Source organism: Taudactylus pleione, unplaced genomic scaffold (assembly GCF_031769625.1).
Source record: "Taudactylus pleione unplaced genomic scaffold, aTauple2 ptg000350l, whole genome shotgun sequence".
Lineage (NCBI taxonomy): Eukaryota > Metazoa > Chordata > Amphibia > Anura > Myobatrachidae > Taudactylus > Taudactylus pleione.
In genome coordinates this window covers 943,155-966,201 of record NW_028284751.1, presented here as the reverse complement: position 1 = coordinate 966,201, position 23,047 = coordinate 943,155, and the positions used below count along the sequence as shown (strand labels likewise).

Here is a 23,047-nt window from a genome sequence, read left to right as displayed (position 1 = left end):
AACGCCAGCAACGCGGTGCACCAAGCCCCACAGTGCACCAGCAAGCCACTACCACACACAGAGCTTCCTCCAACCGCTGACACCGCAACAGCCATCCAACACCGCATCTGCAAAAGGAAACTAACACCAGCTACCAGCAGCCCAAGCCTCTTTCACCAACAAATCCTACCGGTAGGTAAGTGACTCCGAGACTTATACCCCTGCGCGGGACGCCGCCAGGGTGTACATCCACAACCGCCAGACCCGCTGCCAACCCACCACTCCCCTCCCCCCGAGACATCCTAAGACTGTTGACCAAAGGTCCAGCAGGGGTAACGTGCCGGTCTATTGAACTGCACGGAAAGGAGCCCCCTAAAAGGGTCCACTCACCTCCCCAGTCTCCACCCACACACACCCCCAAGTGGATCGCTCACCCCACCTGGGTGCCTGGGACCAAACAGGATTAGTACTGTTTTTTTCCAATAAACCCTTTGGCCCCCATTTCTGCCTCTGTCTTCATTTCCTCACCCACCACCTCCAGTCCATTAGACCCCCTTCCCTCCCTACACCCCATCACTCCACAAACAACATCGAACACAAAAGACCACAACACACTATTACTCCAGCATTACACCCATAGGGCGAGCGCACCCTCCGCACCCTCTACCCCATTATATCGTTACACAGGACCCGGTACTCCTGCTTTTAGGAAGGTGCAGCACCCCGACACAAACAATACATCTCACATCCCATCTGCCCATACAGCAGAGCGCAGTTCTAACCCATCATTTGCAGTTGTCGTTCCAATGTGTCGGAATTGGCCAGATCGAGTATAATATCGCTATGTGTGTGGCCACCATTAGTGCATATTTTCTTTATTGGGTATAAAGAGAGAATGACAAGGTGAAAAACAACAATGTGTATATACAGAGGAATGAACACAAAGTCAGCCCAGACAGATGGCAGATGCAAGTGAATAGTTATCAAAATAAAATCAGTAATTAGCTCAAACTCTTTTGCTAAAATTTAGGACCCATGGATTGCCCAGTTTTATTGTCCTCCAATGTTTTCCTAACCTTGTAAAGCATTAAAGGGTGGTCACCCGAATCCTTTTTGTATCTGTAATTCTTGTTTTTTTAAAAATATTATTTGAATATTTCTAACCTCCCCCTTCAGAGTTATTGGCTACCACCCTGTCCTCTTCCCGCATCTCTTCCCCCATCTGTAACTGGTCTCCCTGCCCCATGTGTTTGAAAAAACGATCCTTAATATTTGGTTTAATACCCATTTTGTATACATTTTTGGCTTTTCCCACAGATACTTTAAATATGTTTATTGTACTTACACACGAGAACCAGAATGTATTATACCCATAGTGAGGGGGGTGGGGGCACAGGCCAGGAAGGGAGGGGCTGTGAGTGGGCACATTGGACAATATGTCTACATGCGGCATCAATAGACAGTAACATAGGTTACATTATGTGGAGGGAGCCTCAGACCTTGTAAGGGGGCAGAGAAGAAGAAGGATATTAGGATGGGAGCCAAGTAGAATGAAAGTCAAGTCAAAACCAAACAGTTGTAGATCCAGGAGACAAACTATGACAAGAGAATAAAAATAGAAAGAGAAGAGAATGTAAAAAAAATAGTGTATCGGGGGTGAGATAGATTTGAAAGAGACTGATCCCCTAAAATCAGTCCCACCAGATGTGTTACAAGGACCCTAGTGTCAAGGAACAGCACCAACAGACATTTGGGAAGCCAATTTATCTATTGCTACATGGGGCGGGTCCACCTGGCGGTAAAGTCACTGAAGGCGCAAATCTTTCCGGTATCAATCAGCTGTCTGACCCAGAACACGCTTGCATCAAGGCCATTGAGGAGACTAAAGCCCAAACTCTGAGCTTCATCCAACAAGAGAGGGTGAGAGTTGCGGTATGGTGATTGACAGAAGGGAGATCGGGGAGCCAAGGGGCATCACTTGGCTTATAATGGAATCCATTGTTTCGATGTGGCAGCCCTAGTCTACTCCAAAACCCTATTCAGCAGGGTAGCCTGATAGTATGTTAGTCAGTGGAAAACCACCCTGACATTTCGGCTTATGAAGGATATCCATCTTCAGACGAGTTTCAGAACAGATGAAACTTCCTCACCAAAAACTGCACCTCCACAAACCAATGAGGATTCATTAAAATTTGTAGGGTCGAAAAGGAGGTACAGAATTCTGGTAAGGAAACTCATTGAGACCGAACCAAGTGAAGGATTTAGTCCACCAGGACTGTAAGTTCTCGTAAATTGGGAATGGAGTTGGGTAAAATTAGCTTGAAACAGTTGGTTAAGATCTTTAGTTATGTAGAGCCCACGTACTGTAGTTGAGAAGTGTGCCACATAAAAGGGAAGCCAGCTTTAAGATCATCTATATGAAGGTGTAGCAATATTTAGCACCACAGATTAAGTATAATGGAACCTAACATTAGTCAGGTCTCCGAACAACCTAAACTCTCTAACATATTAGGTAGTAAGACTACAGGATTGGTGATGGTGGCCAGTAATTCATCTGCAAAGAGCACTAACTTATATTCCTTGGCCAGGACAGGAAAGAGCTAATGGTTCTCCGCTATCAATGGCAGAGACTCAGCAATTTTTTTTAGTTGGTGCAGGGTGGATATAGCTTAGCCCTGCCCCCAAGATGCATTTCTAAGCTCTGCCCCATCCCTTGATTGGCCCACTGCCTGCTCTGCTTTATATAGAGGTGGAAACACCCCCTGATGACTATATGATGAAGTGCACTCAATTAGCAGCACCTGGCTCAGATGACCACCTAGGGCTATAGGTGCAGAAGACCTGCTATGGGTTATTTGTCACAGGATTTAAACAATTTTCAGATTTGATGACTACTTGACTGTTAATTATGTCCCCCATAAGTAATAACATAAATTGGAGAGGTGCACTGTACTCTCTCATACATTGCCAAATATCTAATATGGCGCTTATATTTATCACGTACCCATCACCTACACATCCCATCTCTTACCTATCGCAGATAAATCTCTATCCATCTCATAATTACAGGTATTGGCCAAAAATGGAGACAATATAAAGTCAATAATAACCCATCAGCGCACCATAACATTGGGAGTGCCAATGTTGGCAACTAAACAGGAGGGATGTGGAACCATTCGCTCAACCGATGCCTGGCTGAAGGTGGAAGATACGGTCTTGGGTGTTGTTCCAGAATATCCCATGAATGCTCAGTAAGATGGTCAGATCTGGTAGCTTAGAAGACCATACGGAAATTACCATTGGGTGACCACACGTGTTACGTGCAAATCCCATCAGGAGAGAAATACTGCAACATGAGGTTACAATCGGCCACTCAGTACCATTGTGCAGTTATAAGCATTGATTGTCCTGTCCTTCTCAGGGAACGTCCGCTCACGAACCATACCAGGTGAATGTGCCTCACAGCACTATGGAGCCGCCGGGAAACAAGCCCTCAGGGCGGTGAAGCTCTATAGATTGGAGACACTTATGCGTCAAGCACAGGGTGGCGGACGATTCATCTGACCACCTTCCTCCACTGCTCAGCGGTCCATTGCTCATATCAGCATGAAATTTGCAAGTGTGCATTGCCAGGGTATGATTAGTGGCGTATATCCTACAGCCGCACTATGATATGATGGAGGCGCCATTGTACTGTGGCCCTGATTCAGAGCCGGACGCTCTGAAAGAGCACTTGCTCTGAATCAGGGCGTTTTTTTTTTTTTTTTTTTATGGAGCGGACTCCTGGCCACTCGCATAGCCATGGCGGACCACCCACAGCTATTGCGAGCGGCCAGGATGATGGTCGTGATGGTCAAGACCATCGCGACCAGCGGGCTTGTGACGAGACCCTTGTGGTAGGGTCACGTGGCCACAAGCCCCATAGAGCTTCTGGCTCTAATAGAGTCGGAAGCTCTCCCACTGACTTCACTGGTGAGGTCAGTGGGGCCGCCCACAAACATTCCCATGGGAACGCCTCCGTTTGTGAAGCCACCCCCCATACCACGCCTCCAAAACAGCACGAGCTGTCGATCAAAATCGACAGCCGCCCCCTTTTGGTGCGAGACCCGGAGTGACGGAGCACCCGTCGCTAGCTGGGTCTCGCGCATGACCCTGGCCATACTGGGGTGGTATCGGCCTCATTGGTTTATGAAGCACTGGCTTCATTACGTTAGCGTTCCTCATTTACTCAGGTGTGGCCACTAGGGGGCAGGATGGGCAAATGCGTCATTTGGGGCTATTACAGTGTCTCACGGACATTCCTGCAGAGTGGGCCAGTGGGGATTGCTTAAATAAATTACTCTGAATTATGTTATATTTAAAGAGGTTGCTACCTGGCGGCCTGAACTCCGCCTCAGCAGACCAGCGCTGCTGGCTTCTGTCTTGCTCAATGGCAGCACCGTCTCCTGATGACTGTAAGTACAGTACATACAAACAGCCAGGTTCCTGTGATTCCCAGGTCTGGCTGTAGCAAAGTACTGCTGTCATCAGCAATGCGCACCCACTGCTAAGTAGTGTCATAAAACTTATAAAGGGTATGTCGGGCGGGTAGCAGAGCTCAGCATAAACTACTTCATGGCTAAAAATGAAACACCCTTAAAAAGACAAAACTTGAAGCTGTAAAACGTAGTGTAGTGGAAGCATCTATGATGCAATGAAGCAATGTGTGCGCATCGGTCAGTAGATGGCGCTAAAGAACTGGAAAAGAACAAACAATAGTGTAATCTTATCTACAAAATTCATTGGTCTGTTTGGGGGCGATTCAATTCAGTGCGCTGTGTGGTCGGAGAATGCCGGTTAGTGCGCCTTAACAAGGGCATTAAGGCACGTTAACCGGCATTCTCTTATCAAAGTGCCGGGCGCGGGGCTGTTAGCGCCGCGCTAAGCATGAAAACAGCTGCGCGCCCGGCACTTTGGTCCCCCCAGGGGGGTGCGAGAAAAATCTTTAACCCGCCCAAACAGCGCACTGAATAGAATAGCGCCAGGAGCTATTCAATTCGCGTTGACTTGAATCGTCCCCTTTTTGTTTGTCCGGTTATGCATTCAGACACCCCTGCCCCTATTGGGATGAAACTAACGTGAGGTGGTCTAGTTGGATCCTGGACAGGTTTCAGGGGGGTTAGAGTCTTGGTCGGACATTGGTGCATGCTGGACAGAATGTTGACCAGACCTGTTCTGGGCCTTACATTGGATGAATATTTTGTTGCACAATCTTTAGAGGCGCACGCTATATAATGTGTGTACCTAGTGATGGCCTGATGTGATGGACTGTATCATGCCCGCTGTACACACTACCCGATCCAGTGTACGACCGCCAGATGTCGTTCCATGCTGCATTTACAAACATGGCGTCGTTCATTGCATTGTCCCGTTTGCAGCATAGCAGATAGGACGATGCAATGAATGACCTCTGTGCATGCGCGATCGGGCGTACACGCGATAAGATCTGCAGGGTATATCGCTCCGATCAGCGTCGGAATAATATATCGTAAGACGATTCGCATAGTGTGCACCCAGCTTATGGCCCCATCAATTTTGCCTATGCATTTTTTCATTTGTTTTATTATTTTAAACATTACGCTGACTCAAAAATTAAATGCAAAGTCCGATTCCTATCACATGTAGAGTAAACAACGATGGGTTATTCTAATTCATTTAGTCACTTTCAAGTTATTGCAGATAAAAATACGGGTATTTCTTTTTTTTGTGGAAAGCTCCGACAAATGTGTCCATGTCTGTATACGTAATATAGCACATTATAATCACAGCGCTCTAATTTACACAAAAGCCCATTATCCCCCCCAAAAAAAACCATGTCCCAAGCAGGTCAGAAAACAGGACCCTTCCCCGTGCAAAGCCTGAGGCACAGAGGTCCCCATCGCCTAGCTGATCTATTGTATGGTAAAAAAACAGGGTGTGCTGGGACTTGTAGTTCTACAATAGCAAGAGATACTACTACTATGGCATTTGTAAAAAGGCAGAAATGTGTGAAAAATCCACTCAAATACAATTTATTGTAAGGTCAGCCATTATGTACAATATTTGTAACTCAGAGATATAGAATAAATAACATTTATACAAACATTTTTGGATATACAGGATATTGTAACATGGTACAAATATAGATATGTTTAATCCAAAACAATTAAGACGAATTACTAATAATTATGAACTGTATAAAGTCTACATCTGAATGTTAAAATCTTATTTTCTGTTAGAAACAGGATCAGTTTCCTATGGCAGTAAAGTCCAGGATTTGATTAATGGTAGAAGTTAGAATGCCCGGTTTTCCCCATATGTGGGTAATTCATATAGGACAAACACTTATTGGGCTGGTTAGCCTCTGCCATGGCATTAAGTGACAGAGAGTAATCATTCCCTTTGCTGACAACTACTTATACCCTAATTTCAATAAATTGTTGAAAATGGCACAAATGTATTATAATCCCGAGCAACCAATCAAATCTTAGCTTTCATCAGTGGTAGTTGGAGTCCTGAAAGCTATTGCCCGATTGTTCGCTTTAGGTTTACAGCTCATGGTTCTATTTGCATTATATTTATTAAATACCCGTGTTCATTTAATACAACTGAATGTATTACAGTGTTCTGTTGGTAATGGTAACTTTTAAAAAAGACTTTTCACCTGTCTACATTTGGCCTAAGTTATAACCTGACAATTACCCAGAGGAAAAATGGCCTTTGAATTCAGGCAAAATGCAGATGAATCACTAATTGGTCCGGCAACAGGGAATAATACTCTACTAAAAAAGTTTAGATTTCAAACCAAAAATGGACAATTTGGTGGCGAAATAATTTCTTGCTATTAATAAAAATAAATAGTAAAACTTCCTAGGAATACTTAACATTGGTACAATCGATTCCGATAGACCTTGACAGACTAAACCCTTTAAAAAGTTTGGATGCAGTTCTGGAAATGCTCTGACGTCTGTATGTACATATTATTAATGCACTGCCCTTTTTTGTCCATCTTGTGAGACCCTACGCGTTTCGCCAATGTTAAAAGAAAAACAAGTTGATCTCAAATATCCGGCCTTAACCAACTATATGTTTATTGTGTGTTGTAAACACTCACTCATGTAAACCTCATACTATACGCCATCAATGGCTTTCCTAATATTCAGTCACCGGTTAAACTGAAAGAAAATGGCGCCCTTTCACAAATATTTCCCAAAATATTTTTTTCCTAAAAGGCAATTTCCCTAATAAAACCCCTTACATTGGTTCTGTGGTTACAGCTAACTACCACTAGCTGTAATGCCTTAGTACTCATAAATGACTACACACTGCTTGCTAGGGAATACCTTATCCACTGGCAAAGGGCCGTAAGGACACACAGGGGAAAATAGAATAACCTGCGATATACAGACATCGGTGCAATTCCAGCGGGTCTGCTCGTTGTTTTAAAGTAGCAAAAATGTAAAAGGCAAAACCAAGTTGATTTTGCCTTCTAAATAATTGCTGCTTTAAAACAACGGGCAGACCCACTGGAATTGCGCTGAAGCCTGGATCTTGCAGGCTATTACATTACCCTCATTAGGGTCTTATGCAATAGCATGCACGATGCAGGCACGGAAGCAATTCCGGGAAATTAGCGTGTACTTTTAAAGCGGCAACATTTGAAAAGTCAATTCCAAACCGTTTTTTTCAGTTATATGTAATGGTGGTGGTGATTTACTGGGTTGCTTAAATTTCCCCTTCATCCTAAGGACCTGGATGTGATGTTGAGTGAGGGGCCGATAGTGGAACTTTGTACGCTCGCCACGCTTCGAGCTCGGTGACTGGCTTTGCTCGCTACAGATTTATATTCCCCCTCTACGCCCACGTGGATAGTAACTGAAGACGTCAGGGTCTGTTCGGTGAAGGGCATCTAGATGCTACCTTACCGGTCATAGTGCTATTACAGCTACCTGGAGGTAGCTATAATAGCTAGAAAAACAGGAGTCGGCATGTAGAGTTGTATTATAGGAAATGTCTTTCATGAAATAAGGGATGGGGTGATAGAGTGGAGGAATAGGTAAGGTGAACATGTTCTCTCAAAATAATAAAAAAAAACAAAAAACACCCAAATCCTGTTTTCCAAATGATAAAACACAGACATGTTTTATGCAAATGATTAAGTTAGTAAATGCAGTGACTTAATAGCCTTTAGCAGTTGTGGTTACTGCTGACCGATGAATTTCATGAAGCCTGAAAACACAACAGAATTTATAACAAATGTTATAAATGTTATCCATTCTAATTCTCGCTCAGAAGGCAAAGCAACTCACACTAATATAGAAAACCATTGTCTACACCGAGTAATACAAATATCAGCTTATACAAAGCAGGAGCTATATTGTTACATTGCATTATATACACAAGCACACAACTATTTTCCTCACACTTTCCCGGTATTGCGTTAACACTGCTTACAAGAAGAAAAAAAAAAAAAAAAAAAAGTTAGATTTTATTTCTTTTCTTTGCTGTTTTATTTTTTGCTGTTACAAACCATATTATATTTAAAAAAAAAAAAAAAGTATTTTCTTTTGATAAAAAAATACAGTATGAAAATATGCTAAGCAATTCTAAAATACTTTGCTGTCATTAAAAATATTCGATTTATTATTTTTGCGATTTTAGAAAATGCGCCGTGCTGGAGTTTTTCTCTTTACAAAAAAATAAATAAATGACTGAATACTTGACAGAAATATTGATTTCATGTTACAAAAGATGGTAAGATTACACTGCATTGAAATTATTACTTATTACTTAACCCCTTCATGACCGAGGAGATTTTTTTGTTTGTGACCCACCAAAATTTTCATCGTTTTTCCTATATGTTTGTTTAATTGAGAAGTCATTTTAACTCTAATGGACATGCTTTGTGTACCCTATTATATGTCACAATTTGTTGGTTGTGTCAACACTCCACAGCCTGGGTACATTTACTAAAGCGAGAGTTTTTAGAAGTGGAGATGTTGCCCATAGCAGCCAATCAGATTCTAACTATTATCTTTTAGAAGGTGCTAGTTAAATGTTAAGTAGAATCTGATTGGTTGCTATGGGCAACATCTCCACTTCTAAAAACTCACTTTAGTAAATACACCCGAGGGTTATATTAACTGTACTCTCACCTAACGAGATCTAGGCACAGATTTATTAACCATTTGGCGCAAAGGATTTGGCATTTTGCACAGTATATATGTCCCTAATCTTTTACCGAGAAACTAAAAATTGTCTTTGTCATTAGCTGGTTGCCAATAGGAACGATTAAATGAATTTCACAAAACTGGAAGTCTGAAAGCCTTATATTGCATATATAGGTTTATCTGATCTCTTGTGAGCAATTTAACAATAACCTGTTCTTACACACATTGCCGGCACCATTGGTGTACATGCAGCCTCTCAGTTCCTAGCGAATTTGAACTGGCGGGGTGTATTTATTTGCGACATAATGACGTCATTGCCTCTCAATGGGTTGTTAGACTGACCTCATAAACACTGGTTCAGTCCATTGATGTTACTGGCTCCTAGCGAACGTGTAGACCCTTGGTGACTAACCTTGACACTCCAGATGTTGTGGAACTACATATCCCAGCATGCACTGCTACCATTTTGCTATTAGGGCATGCTAAAACTGTGGCAAGGCATGCTGGGATATGTAGTTCCACAACATCTGGAGTGTCAAGGTTAGCCACCACTGGTGTAGACCGAACTCATGGACACTAGCTCAGTCTAGAAAATGGCCGCCTTCCCTGTGTGTAATACGCCACTCTGGAGCTGTGCAGCCACAAAATAACATTTTACCACCTGACAACCAGAACTTGTGTTTATTTTGGCACAATGACAAGAAATGTGTAAATTTAACACTCTGAAGAAAAAAAAATAAAATAGTTAACGAGAGTGAAATAATCGAGGGCTGCATAGAAAACAATGTCTGACAGTGAATACAATTTCCCTTTGTGTGCTCACGCTTAGATCATCCAGACAATCTCCGCTTTGTGGGCAATATGATGTATTCCCCTATTCCTGTCAGAATTCCTAATGATCTTCCCGACAACAAGCTCATTGTAGAGGCCTCAATTGTTTATATAACCGTCGGCTATATATAATGTATATATACAGCGGACAACAGCTGGAGAGCTTGCTCAGCCTCCCGGGCATTTACGGAAATAATTGCACCTGTTCAAGCCCCATCACATAATGCCCCTATTGCAGCTACTAGAGCTGGGTATTACAATATCGCACAATTAACACTTACAAAATGCCTTCTGGCGGCTGCGTTTTAATCTAACAAATAGCTGGATTTGTTCACGAACACGGTTTAGCGCCACTCTAATAGCCATCCCTGTATATCTGTTATGCACTTGTTTTATCCCACTGACTATACAGCAATATTAGTTTTCTCATTATAGAGTCTGTGGCTGGGATTCATAACCAATTAGATGAATCGTTACTCTATGGAGAGTAATAATAGTCCTCTCGTTCATTAACTATACAACCAAATTTTATACTAATTGTTAATCTGGAATATTATTGTGAAAGTAAATAAAAAATAAAAAAAACTTTTCTACTCATACTCATACTATCATACTATACTAATATTTGCAGAAAATAGAAAAAAAAAAGGAAAAAAATTAAAAATAAAAGGAAAAAGTAAATTGCAAATGAAAAACTGAATTGAGGGGCATGAAGCCGATTTGCAGACGTTATTAGGTTTATAGTCTGATAAAGTGGCTCAACAAAGAAGTTGACTAAACTGACCTTATAACTGTGGTATAAGAACACCACATCCTGTGGCTGAGACAATAACAGATTTCTATGAGGAGGGGGGATCTCTACCTAGCCAAATATTAGGATTAAATATAATTGTCAAAAAACAAATAATAGACAAGACAAAACTTGTACAACTGTACAACAGACAATGAAGGCACTAAAGTCATTTCGCTGTTCATTACATACTGTACATTATAATCGTGAATGATGTTTTATTCAAACAAGAACGCAATATACTGCAGCAAAAGTAGTGATTCGCTGTTAATGCAAGGGATATATATAATATATATATATCTATGTATGTGTATATATACACACAAACACACGTAACATGAAAGACTTATTGACGTATACACACCATGGAGTCAGCATTCATCTTACAGAGAACTGTTGGTAGCACTGAGGCATGACACAGATCGTGCCTCGTACCTCTCTTCGTTGTGAATCCATAGGTTGAATACTGTGGGCGACGGGCACACTTTGGGATGTATGCATTCATAAATTGTGATGGATGTCAAAATGGCCATATGTACCTGCAAGGAAGACCACTGGATTGTCTGCACAAAAACTCCAGATCCCATTGCATTCAAATGCAGAGGGGGTAAAATATATACATTACATATAGGATCTATAAGACCCACACATATATACATGCTACTGGATTTGAAAAAAAAACGTGGACAATCTACCATATTAGTGGGAATGTATGCGAAACGTCATGTAGCACCAAAGGGCACAAAAATACCAAGGGAAGAGTACCAGGGTCTGAGTGCACAAAAAATGGGCAAAAACATTATTTTAAATGATTGTAAACATTCTAGAGATGTTTTCGCCTCAGATAACGGCTCCTAGATGGGGGGCTGGGAAACATTACACAGATTATCACTAAATTGAGCAAGTTGGAAAAGTTGGTCGGTAATAAGTTGGCTGATGTGGGTGCAGCCCTCTCCTGATGCCAACAATAGAGACACATGTTTCGGGCGTTGGACCCAAAGGCTGAATGGCTGGAACTGTCGCTGGACATGCTACTCGGTCTCATCTCAATTTCACAGTGTTAAACTCCCAAATCCTGTGCGGTCTTCTGCCACACTTAGCGCATACTGGTCACATCAACGTTACCCCTTTTATTTCAATGGCACAATAAAATCCTGGAAAGGTTTTGGATTCTGAAGAACCGTCATCAGCCCTTTTCAAACCTATTGATGGTGCACTACATGTCCAACATGTCCAGAGCTGACCTTTGTTGAATTTATGGTAAACCTTTTTCACATCGTTAGTATTACATGTTTGGGGTGGGGGGACAGAGGTGAAGGGTCACCTGTCATCCCAGTGCCAACTTCAGACAGCCAGGAGCAGACTGCATGTCCTTGTAAGATTGTAACCTAAATATTAGTCACAATTACCTTGTATTGTTTTCTAATCAACTATCATTTATGTATTTAGGCAGTTTGTTTAATAAATAACATTAAACGCTGCTTCTAGATTTACTATTATTTCTTACCAGACTAATAGTGTCTTTGTATAATAACTGAGCATATATTGATATTATTATTATATTCATCTGTTGAATGTTATATTTCCTAAGTACGTTGTATAATCTATAGCTATATGAACTCTTCCATCAGAGTCCTGTCAGGTGCAAGGTTAGTGCTGCTATGATATCTGCAGGGTACATGAATAAACAGAGGGGAGGTTGCAGGTGGCACGATGGCGTACAAGGGGCGTCAGTGGAGGAAATGAGCTTTTGGCAGCTGGGAACTTGTACTCGGTGATAGAAAATGTACAAGTTCTAATTTGGGTTTTGCGCGACAAAACCCCACAAAACAATTTTAGCTTATTTTCCCTTTATGAGAAAATTATTGACACACATTGTACTATAGTCTATCACAGATTTACACACTTGTCGCTTCCAGATATGCGTTCACACGACAAATGAAATCACACACAGCTTCCTGGACAGCAGACATGCCTTCTGCAGAAGTGCCTGTAAAATAGTTGTTTTTGGAATAACCCTTCCTGTCGCCCAAAAAAGGCAGAGCTGGGAGTGGTTCCATGCCCGTGACAGGTACTGCGAAGGGGGAGGAGCTAAACCACACCAGTTTCTTCCCACATCCCCATGATGCTCCAGGGTTCCGAGTCTGGAGTTTTAATATAAGAGAAATCACAGAGGGCCATGAGAAAAAGAGAGGACTAATGCATGGTATTTAAAAGGGCAATAATATTAAATGCAAAATCAGGAGTATTTTGCAGTTAATATTATTGCCCTTTTAAACGCAATAGAATTGAGAGAACCGTCTAGACGCGGTGGCTCTTCAAAGTAAATATACCCGAGAGGTCTGCTATTTTAGGGGATGTTACTCTAAATAAGATTGAAAGAATTAATGGAGTGTAAACATTAATTAAAAGTGTAAAATTGGCCAAGAGTATAATAACCCTCCCCCCTCCAATCTACATTTTACTATAAAAAGTCCTTTAATCTGAAATCTGTCCCTCTAGATGCTACAGCTAGGTGTCACTGTTCCTACTGACTATGGATAGGCAATAATTATGTCATGGCAGTTCCCACTCAGTGGGAGAGATCCAGTTGTGTTTTTTTAATGTCCACTTTTATAAAAGGAGAATGTGCTTCTTTAGGAAATCAGATAGAAATAAACTCCAAGAGCTTCATTTAATACCATAAAGCTGTATGAGCAAATACTGCATCCAATCAGATTTTAGCTCACTGTTTTAGAGCGGTTAAAGCAAACTCCTGATTGGATGCTGTGGGTTACAGCCCATAACACCATGTTATTAAGCAAGATCCAACACAGGGTAGTAAGTTGCTAAATCCGTAACTAGGTAAAACGCATGGCTGGGCTTTAAAACATAACACAAATGCAAGAGGCAAAGCCCTGTGACACAAAAACCCAGGCACAACTGCGAGATGGAATTATTGCTGCGTTTAGTATCTAAATGTACTAAATTCAGTGCTGTAATTTTACATGAACAGGTCACCGATTAGTCAAAAAATATACTAATATACTCATTTGACCCTGACAGTCCACATTTCATCAATACCTTCTTTTTTTGTCCATGTCATATTATATTGACAGTTCTTGGGTACATGTTATACATGTACCCCTCCCGCCATGTTATAGGAGACCATAATTTCTTCCTGTACCCATGTACTACACAGTCGCCATTTTGAAGGAGACCATTCTTTGGCATATTAGATATATAAATGTCCGTTCGTAGTGTGTGCTAATTTTTCTGTACATACAAAAATACCCTATTTTGGCGCCAACATTGTAAAAAAAAAAAAAAAAAGTTGGCCTTTGAGGATTGTACACAAAATATTAAGCTATACATATATCAAGTCCCAATGGCTTTCGATTCAGGATATCAAAACAGAACATATAAAAAAAAGGTTTGTAGAAAGATACAATCTTCCTAACCGTTACCGGAGAGAGCGCAGACAGCCAGGCCTGCAGAATATATCTATGTATATTGTACCACCTGCTTACACCACAAACTCCGGGACTTCGTCATGGGCAAGGTCCAAGGAGAAGTACTTGCTGGCTTTCTTGGGCACGAGAGAGTCGTGGATATTGATGCACTGTTGGGCAAGACAGCCGTTACAGTATAGGCCTCTGTCGTGTGCATCGTGCCCGCAGCCAAACGTGTAGCTCTGGGCAGTGTCCTGGCACAGGCCAGCGATCTGTAGGAAGTCTTTCTGGTACAAGCGGATGTCATCCAGACTCAAGCTGTGCCGATCCGTCGAGGTCTTCGGTTTCCGGCACACCGTCTGGAAATAATAGTGTTAAAGGATCATTATTTTCCATCATCTGGATCTGTTACCTGTTCTTGGTGCAGCTGTTACTTGCACACAAAACAGAGGGGAGACAATTGGCTACTGGTTTCGAATGAATAAAAAAGTCACCCTCAGCAACGCCACTGATTCCTAGTGAATAGACGAGCGGCATTCTCATGCATATTGGTTCTGCCCACAAAATGGCGGCCTCTGTTGTGTGAGGGGTACAGTTCTATCCTTCAGCCTGTGGGTACTGGTCCTTATAGAAGATGACTTATCTGGCGGCCAACTTTGAAGACCACTTCCTGCCTGGACCTTTTTTCTAATCTGCCTTTTATGTTTGGTAGTTACTTTAGTTACCAAACCGAAATAGTCCATAGAATCTTGTGAACGCTGCACCTCCTGTCTAATCTCCTGGACATGACCCAGGCTACAGCAATGATGCCTTCTTCCTACTCTATTGAGTCCATGACCTGAATTATCCTGTCTGTAGGTAACTGTTTTTAGCTTTATAGGGGTATTCAATATGAAACGTAAACTTTGCCGTCTATGCGGGTCGAAGTTTTCGCCGCACATCGGAGCTTTTGCCGGCGAAAACGTATCGCACGCGCCCCCGATTATACCCATATTCAATATGTAATCGCCGAAAACGGCACCCGGCGAATGTGAAATCAGCGAAAATTTCGCAGATTTTTTGGGAAATCACCCTAACACCCCCAAAAAGATGCTGTGACATGGCGATCACTCTGGATACCCCCGATTAGCCCTGCTGAAGGTTTTTGGGGTCTTTAAACGGGCTCAATAGCTGCTATTTTGGGGATTTGGGAAGATGGTGAAGAATAGTATTTAGAAGTTTTTTTGCTGAAAATAAGTAGTCCCAGTAAATTTGGGGTTTTTGAAAATGGGGGTGAGCATATTTAAAAGTTGCTAAAGTGAAGTTTTAAAAAACGTGAAAAATCCACCTGCAATGAGAAAAACACCTGGGGTATACTTGGGGACCCCCCTAGATTGTAGTTTGCTATTTTTTAACTTTGTACCCCCCGATTTTTTTTTTTGCTCCCAAAATGAAAGTGCTTTTTTGGGGGTCTTCTGAGGTAATTTTTTTTTTAATTTTTGACACAGTTTACCTTTGGGGGATTATCTGATGGTTGCAGGGTGGTTTCCCAAATGTTGCACCCCAAACCCCCAATTCTGCACTTTTTTTCGCCACCCATTCCTTGATACTTGATACTTTTTTCGCAGGGCTGAATGCAATATACTTTTTGCACCGGCGTAAAGTTTTCAAATTGAATACAGTGTAAAAGAAAAAGCAGCGAAAATGACGTCATCCGAGCGAAAACATCGCAGAAACTGCGTTTTTGCTCCATATTGAATAGCCCTATCAGTGTTATCTGGTTGCCAGTTTAGTCAGCCGGTGGGAAGGACTAAAGCAATCTTATTAAGTAATCTTGGCTACATACAGTGGGCCTGATTCAGAGCCGGACGCTATTTGCGCTCGCTCTTTCAGAAAAAAGGGTCCGGCTATTTAAATTGAGCGCTCGCTCTTTGCGGTCTGTTGACGCCTCTATGTCCGAGCGAGCGAACGAAATATGCGCTCGCTATTTTGTAAAGACGCCCCCTGGCCGCTCGCATCCTATGTCATCTCCGCTATTTATTTGATTAATCGAGTACATCGAAAGGCGTCTGAACTGCTCGCAGTGCTTGTGGTAGGATTTTCCTACCGCAATCATGCGAATAGTTCAGGCTAAGAGACAACCAAGTGACGTGGTCGATGACGCTGCTTTGTTAATTATGCACTCCCTTAAAACGCCCGTTTTGACCGTTTGGCACGCCTGCGTTCGGATCTCCACTCCCTGTTTTCAAGCACCTTCCCCTGTTACCACCCACAAACGCCTCATCGTGTCACTCAAATTAGCAGGCATTTGCTATTTTGCGAGCACACAATTTCCGACCGTAATGACTGGTTCGCGCATGCGTATTACGAGCCGTACGCATGCGCAGTTGTGCGAACATTGCTCGGAGCGAACGAGCGGCTGCTTACGAGCTTGCTGATTATCGGGGAAATTACCCTTTGCCCCTGACCATGTAATATTGCCGGCACACACTAGGAAGATTTAATGAACGATGTAACGATCGGTCATTCCCTCCTTTATTAAACTACATATTGTGTGATTGGCATGCGGGGCTGTGTAGAGGAACGACACCGATTTTCCTGCACCCCGCTATGGGCTGTAAAGGAAAAACCGCAATGTTTGTGGCTGCGAGTTGCCAGAGAAACGGTTTTAATGCTGGCAACTCATGCTGCTGTCAGAATCAATTGAATTGACCCATAAGAGATCACTAAAATTGGCTGAAAACTAATTTTATTCAGACAGAAAGCAAATATAATACCGAAACGAGAGCTAATCTATATACAGCTCATCAGAGTCACATTTGTAATGAGGTAATTACTTACTTCAGCATGGTAGACGATTTAGACCAAATTATACAAAATAGAAATAAATTTCAGTATCAAACAAATGCCAAACATGGTAACAAGTAGAGATGAATAGCAGATGTGAACAATACGATAATTAGTGTGTTTCTTTTATCAATAAGAAGAACAATACAGAACGCACCTCCTGTTTTATCATTTGGATCAGAATGATGTACTGGTTTGGGGACAGCTAAAGCCAATAATTGTCATGTTCTTATGTGAACGATTTTTCTATGATGGAATTGGCCTTTTATACGTTATAATTCTCAAGAGTGTTTGACATCTTATTAACAGCAAATTGTGTGTATTAGTTGTGCTAGACAATTGTATTAGTGTGTATGAGGGGTGAGTGGTCACTCAGGACTGACCTGTGGCAGTGAGTCGATGCTTTGACCACGGAGCTTAACCACAGTTTCTGAAGAGCTGGAGGTCGAGGAATTCACTTCTTTAACGACTAAACCTATGAAGAGAATACAATGGGATGTTACGCATTGCATATACTATCTAATAGTGACGTATGTACAGCACACAGTAATCCTTTGCGACATCCACAACTGGGTTTAGATCTTCTTTTCCCTACTTGTAATAGTTCTATCAGTCAGGTCACGTGATGTTCTGACACCTGTCTATTACAGACAGCATTAAACGTTTCAGCAATTCGTGCTACAGTAGCTCTTCTGCGGGATAGGACCAGACGGGCTAGCCTTCTCTTCTCAGGCACATCAATAAGCCTTGGGCGCCCAAGAACCTTCCATGGACCACTTTTGGTGGGCACTAACCACTGCATACCGGGAACACCCCACAAGACCTGCCGTTTTGGAGATGCTCTGACCCAGTCGCCCATGACACTCCCATCAGACGCAGCTGCACTGCACATCGTAATACTCACTGCACAGTCACCAGATATCTAATTCACATTAGTCTCCTTCTGCTTCAGGACGCATCGTGTGATGCATACGCAGCCCTACTTTTCAGATCGGGGTTGGCTTGCTCTACGACACCCACTGTACAATAAGCATGCATTGTGAGTGACAGGGCTCTGCGTTCTCTCAGCGACCATGCAGGACCCCCGCACCCCATCCCATCGGCATTTTGGGTAATAATTTTTTTGATCGCGAACTCCACTCTCGCCACTCACCAGAATAACCATTAGTCTGCTGTGAGACCAACATGTCTTCTGTTATGTAGATACATAGATCAGGACTAACTTCCAAAGGCAGATCGATGTCCTTAGGATCGTCCACCAACATCTCAATCTCTGCAAAAGACAACAATCCATACTAAACAGTGCTGCAATTTGTTGTTGCTGTTTTGTGTAGCTGCGCGGAGGTTTTATTCGAGCGCCGCTATTATTGCACCGATCATACGAAAAACTAAGGGCCCCATTCAGACCTGCTCGATAGGAAGCGTTCGCACGCATCCAGATGATTTTTGCAATCTACGCATGCGTATGCATCGCAGTACGCACGTGCGAACCAATCGAAGCGAGCGGGAAACGTTCGCTCGCCGCACATAGACAGCCCGGTTGAATGAGTGACAGGAAAATCTGTTTGTGGTGACAGGGGCTTGCCATTAAAAACAGGGGAGTGGGGGTGCAAACGTAGACGTGCCTGAGCGTCTCAACGCCGTTTCAGAGACGTGCATAATTAAAAGGCAGCGTCACAGTACACGTCACTTGGTTGAATATTACTTGCAGTGCTTGCGGCAGGGTATGGTCATCCACAAGTGCTGTGTATGGGTCCGATGGTACCGATGGTTGCATACACTTCCTGGAGATGACGTGCGCAAATGGGCGTCTTAAGACAGGCTGGTGGGCGTCTGCATACACAAAGCGATCACTCGCCAAGACATAGTGGGCGTGCTAATGCCTTGCCGTGTGATGGCTTGCCGTGACGAATTTGCATATGCATCGAGCGAGCGGGTCTGAATCGAGCCCTAAGTACAGTAATGAACATATCCCCGCCATCACAACCCCATAACAAAGTATCACAGAATAAAAACATTTCTTCTAGAACCGATATTTAAAAACCTCTACAAGCGGCCAAGTCAGAACAATTATTCCATTTATTAAATGCTGTCACTTACAAAAATACAGTAAAATGCTCCCAGATCTAGTAAATAGAAGAACGATGAGATCAGAAGAAAACATAGATGTCAGTGATTGGGAACTCGCCAGAAGATATTTGTGGGGGAAGCCTTTTTTATCTATGTATGCCAATAGAGTGCTATAAGCTGACCACCAAAGTGCATTTAGTTTCATACGCCTTCCAGCTTTTGTCATACAGTAGTACAGGTGCGACCGTCCTACTGGACTAGACCAGGGATTAGCACAATAAAATACTGTACATTTCAGGTTTTCTGCTCCATTCAGAAGTTAGGAGTCACTGAAACCTATCGGTAATAACGCGGCATGCGTAACCAGTTGTACACCGAGTAACCACTTCATGGAAATAGGCGAGAGTTCAGTACCTACTAGCAATATTTAATCCCACAAGTTAGAGAACAATTTGTTTATTAGGGTTTTTTATTCAATTCTGAATCCGTGTATGACACCCAAATACCATACAAGATGACCACAACCCCGTGTAACATATAAACAAATAAATATCTATGACCCTCGGACATACAGATGTGACCTCATTCACTATTGCCGCAGTCGGCACCAAAGAGCCCTTCTTAGTGCGCCGTTACGTGCAACTAGACTTGTGCCAATCCTCTTTTTCACTTGAATGTGAGTCTTACGGCCCGCACACACGGGTCGATCAGACAACCCCCAGATATCTGACCGTGTGTACGCACCATATGTCGCAACACAATGTGACAAAACCGCTTCAAGAGACTGCACTGATTAATTTGATATGCGACAATTGTATATCTGTGTGCGGATAGGTGCTGTGATGCAGCGGCCGCGGATTTTTGTTCACGCCTAGTTCCATTGTGCTCCGTATACATATTCAGCCGCACTCAGATAGACAAGTGTCACATATCATATTAATCCTCTCAGTCTCATGAATCAAAGGCGCATTCCAGCTAAAGAGACGGTACACCACTCAGCGCAGCTTCCCCGTGCCAGGCTCCTCACGCGGCATGGCGTATTGAGGCTAGATGTATGAGGACACATCTATACTCCATCCTCCTGATATATACGGCAGGAGCAGTGACCATGAACAAGTGAGGGATTCCCAGTGTAAGATAGTGGGAGAGTCTTGTGCCTTAAAGAAATAACTGGATCCAAACTACAAACTTTGCACTCAATGGAGTCTAACGGAAAGATTTACTAACCGTCGGGTTCAAAGCCCAAGATGATCGGCAGCTTTGACCGATGGATTTTAAAGTGGAACAGTAATTAATGCTGAATCAGGATGGTTTAGCATTAATTACAATTAATAACTATTGCCCTTTACAATCCATCAGTCAAAGCCGCTGATTATTGGTGGCTTTGTAAACCTGACGTTTAGTACATCAATCACTAGGAGCTGAAACATTTTATATATCATTTTTTTTGCTTGTTTTGTCGGATCTGTCATGGGCTTTGGTGGCAGCTCACAGTCTCACACCGCTTTCCCCTCTACTCTTACCGCTCGGCCTGGGGGACAGTGTATGTGGGAGGGGCAGAACGCAGTACGCACAAAAGGAGAACGGCAAGGACCCTCTTTGAACCATCAAGGACTGCGGAGCATCCAGAAAACATGGGCTGTGGTTTATCAGCTTCACGCCTTAATTAAGTTAGTAGCTTTGAGGGGAGGTCTGAGATGACTTCAGGCTAAAAACTCATAGCGTCCTCGAGATGCGACCAGTACAACCTGTCCGATAATGTCTATGCCACATGACCTGTGGCAACTGTTGGGGAGCGTGAGTTACGCTTTATGCGCCCTAATTAGGGGTACGTATGATTGCCAAACAACCAGGTTTGACATGTTGGACACCATTTTGTATGCGGAGGTTCTGCAGACTGTACACAACAACTGTGGAGGCTCCGTTCTTGACAATAGTGAGTATATCTGTGAAGCAGAGAACGGTTAATAAAGAGGGGCGGGATGCTGGCCTATCTTTTTAGATTACCATCATCCTGCGAGTCGTCCTCCAGCCTGTCCTTGCCAGTGCTCTCAGCCCCGGAGGTGTGGGAGCTGCTGTGTGAGGTCATGGAGCTGCAAGTCTTCAGCTGGCGGCGAAGCGATGTCCCGGAGAAGCTGTCCTCTGCCCCAATGTCCCTGTGCTTGGTATCTGCCTCTATCCCTGAGGTGTGCGAGCTGCTGTGGCTGGCCGTGGAGTGTCGGGAGAGTCTCTTGTGCTTGACGCTCCCTGCGCTGCTCCCACTGGCCCTGGACCTCTTCTCCAGCTGTTCCATGTCCTGATCCAACGTGTCGCTGATGTACGACTCCCTGTACTGTTTCTTCTCTGAAATACACAACAGGATCTATTACTGTATTATCCCGCTGCCTCCTAACCTGCCCGTGTCACTCCTAAACAGAAAGCAGGCTTCTGGGTAATCCAGTTTATGTGTTATTGTCCCCCTACAGGCAGCCTGGTTCAGCATCAATGAAAGCGGAACATATTACAATACAGTCAACAAACAGAACTGGGGTCGTGGGGAGCAATGAAGGCGGATGCCTTAGGCGGCAATTCTTGAAGGGAGATATGGGGGTGATTTCATATGATTTAGGTTTTCCGAATCATAGCAAGAAAGAAAAATAAACAAAAAAAAACCCCCTAAACCTTTGATAGTTACAGTGAACGAGGCGGGTGCTGGAGGTGGCGGGTGGCGCAGCAGAAGCAGTGTGTGGGTTATAGGATGAAAACGCAGGCCTGCTAGAGGACGTGACGGGGCAGCCATGTTGTGTTACAGCATACTTGCCTACTTTTGAAAAAGCATTTCAGGGAGTTTGTGAAAGCAGCACCTATGAACGCAGCGGTAAAGTGGGCGTGTACTGTTACATCTGAGAGGCGTTTCATACATGTGATGGGCGTGTACTGCTACATCTGTAACGTGTCATACATGTGATGGGCGTGTACTGCTACATCTGAGAGGCGTGTCATACATGTGATGGGAGTGTCCTGCTACATCTGGGAGGCGTGTCATACATGTGATGGGCGTGTCCTGCTACATCTGAGAGGTGTGTCATAATACTGGCTTACATCCACATGTAAATGAGCCCCAAAGCAGTTAGTAAGATCTACTTGTTGATGAAAACACACTGATACATTAAAGAAAATACATGTAACCATAGGGATCATTGTGCCTTATACCCAATACATGTAGCCATAGGAATCATTGTGCCTTATACCCAATGCATGTAGCCATAGGGATCATTGTGCCTTATACCCAATGCATGTAGCCATAGGGATCATTGTGCCTTATAACCAATGCAGGGAAATGATACTAATGATCACATTTGAATGTATATATCTCTGTTTATTTTTATATATAGCATCTTCATAATGGGGGTCAGGTGCAATCAGGGAGATTACTAGGCTCTTCAGGGAGCCAGGGAGATTGCTGCTATTTTAGGGAGTCTACCTGACAATCAGGGAGAATTGGCAAGTACAGTATGTGTTAGCAAGTTAAGTCTTCTCTACTAGTGTTCATTATAGCACCCTGCATCTGTCACAGCTCGGGTACGGGATCACGGCGCCTTCGGAATCCCGGCGGTCAGAATCTCAACGCCGGCATCCTGTCATGGTAAGGATACAGACAGCTGTCGGTCACTATCCTAACCCTCCCCCTCTCCCTACCCCTAATCCTCCACCTCTAGTGCCTAATCCTACCCCTCACTTCCGCACTTTAAACCTAACCCTCCCCTCTTAGTGCCTAACTCTAACCCTACCTCTAGTGCCTAACCATAACCCTCCCCCTAAGACCAGTACTTACCATCAGGATTCCGGCGCCAGCAGTCTAGGCGTAAACATCCGGACTGTCCAGATTATAACCGGATTTCCCTGTCTAAACCCGTGCAGTTCCTCTTTCCTGCCTGGGGCGTCGCTCTCTG

At 43.3% G+C, this 23,047-nt stretch overlaps 1 protein-coding gene across 3 annotated transcripts in view; it reads right to left on the bottom strand.

Moving 5' to 3' along the window:
• Positions 1–13,061: 13,061 nt before the first annotated feature.
• Positions 13,062–23,047, bottom strand: part of FRMD6 (FERM domain containing 6) — a 209,875-nt gene continuing 199,889 nt past the window's right edge. For all 3 annotated transcript variants that reach the window (XM_088444163.1, XM_088444162.1, XM_088444164.1), the window contains 4 exons: positions 21,123–21,458; positions 18,199–18,318; positions 17,429–17,520; positions 13,062–14,578 (listed from right to left, as the gene is read on the bottom strand). In XM_088444163.1, coding sequence (XP_088300289.1) covers positions 14,294–14,578; positions 17,429–17,520; positions 18,199–18,318; positions 21,123–21,458 — 833 coding nt within the window. In that variant the 3' untranslated portion in view covers positions 13,062–14,293. The remainder of the gene's footprint in view (positions 14,579–17,428; positions 17,521–18,198; positions 18,319–21,122; positions 21,459–23,047) is intronic.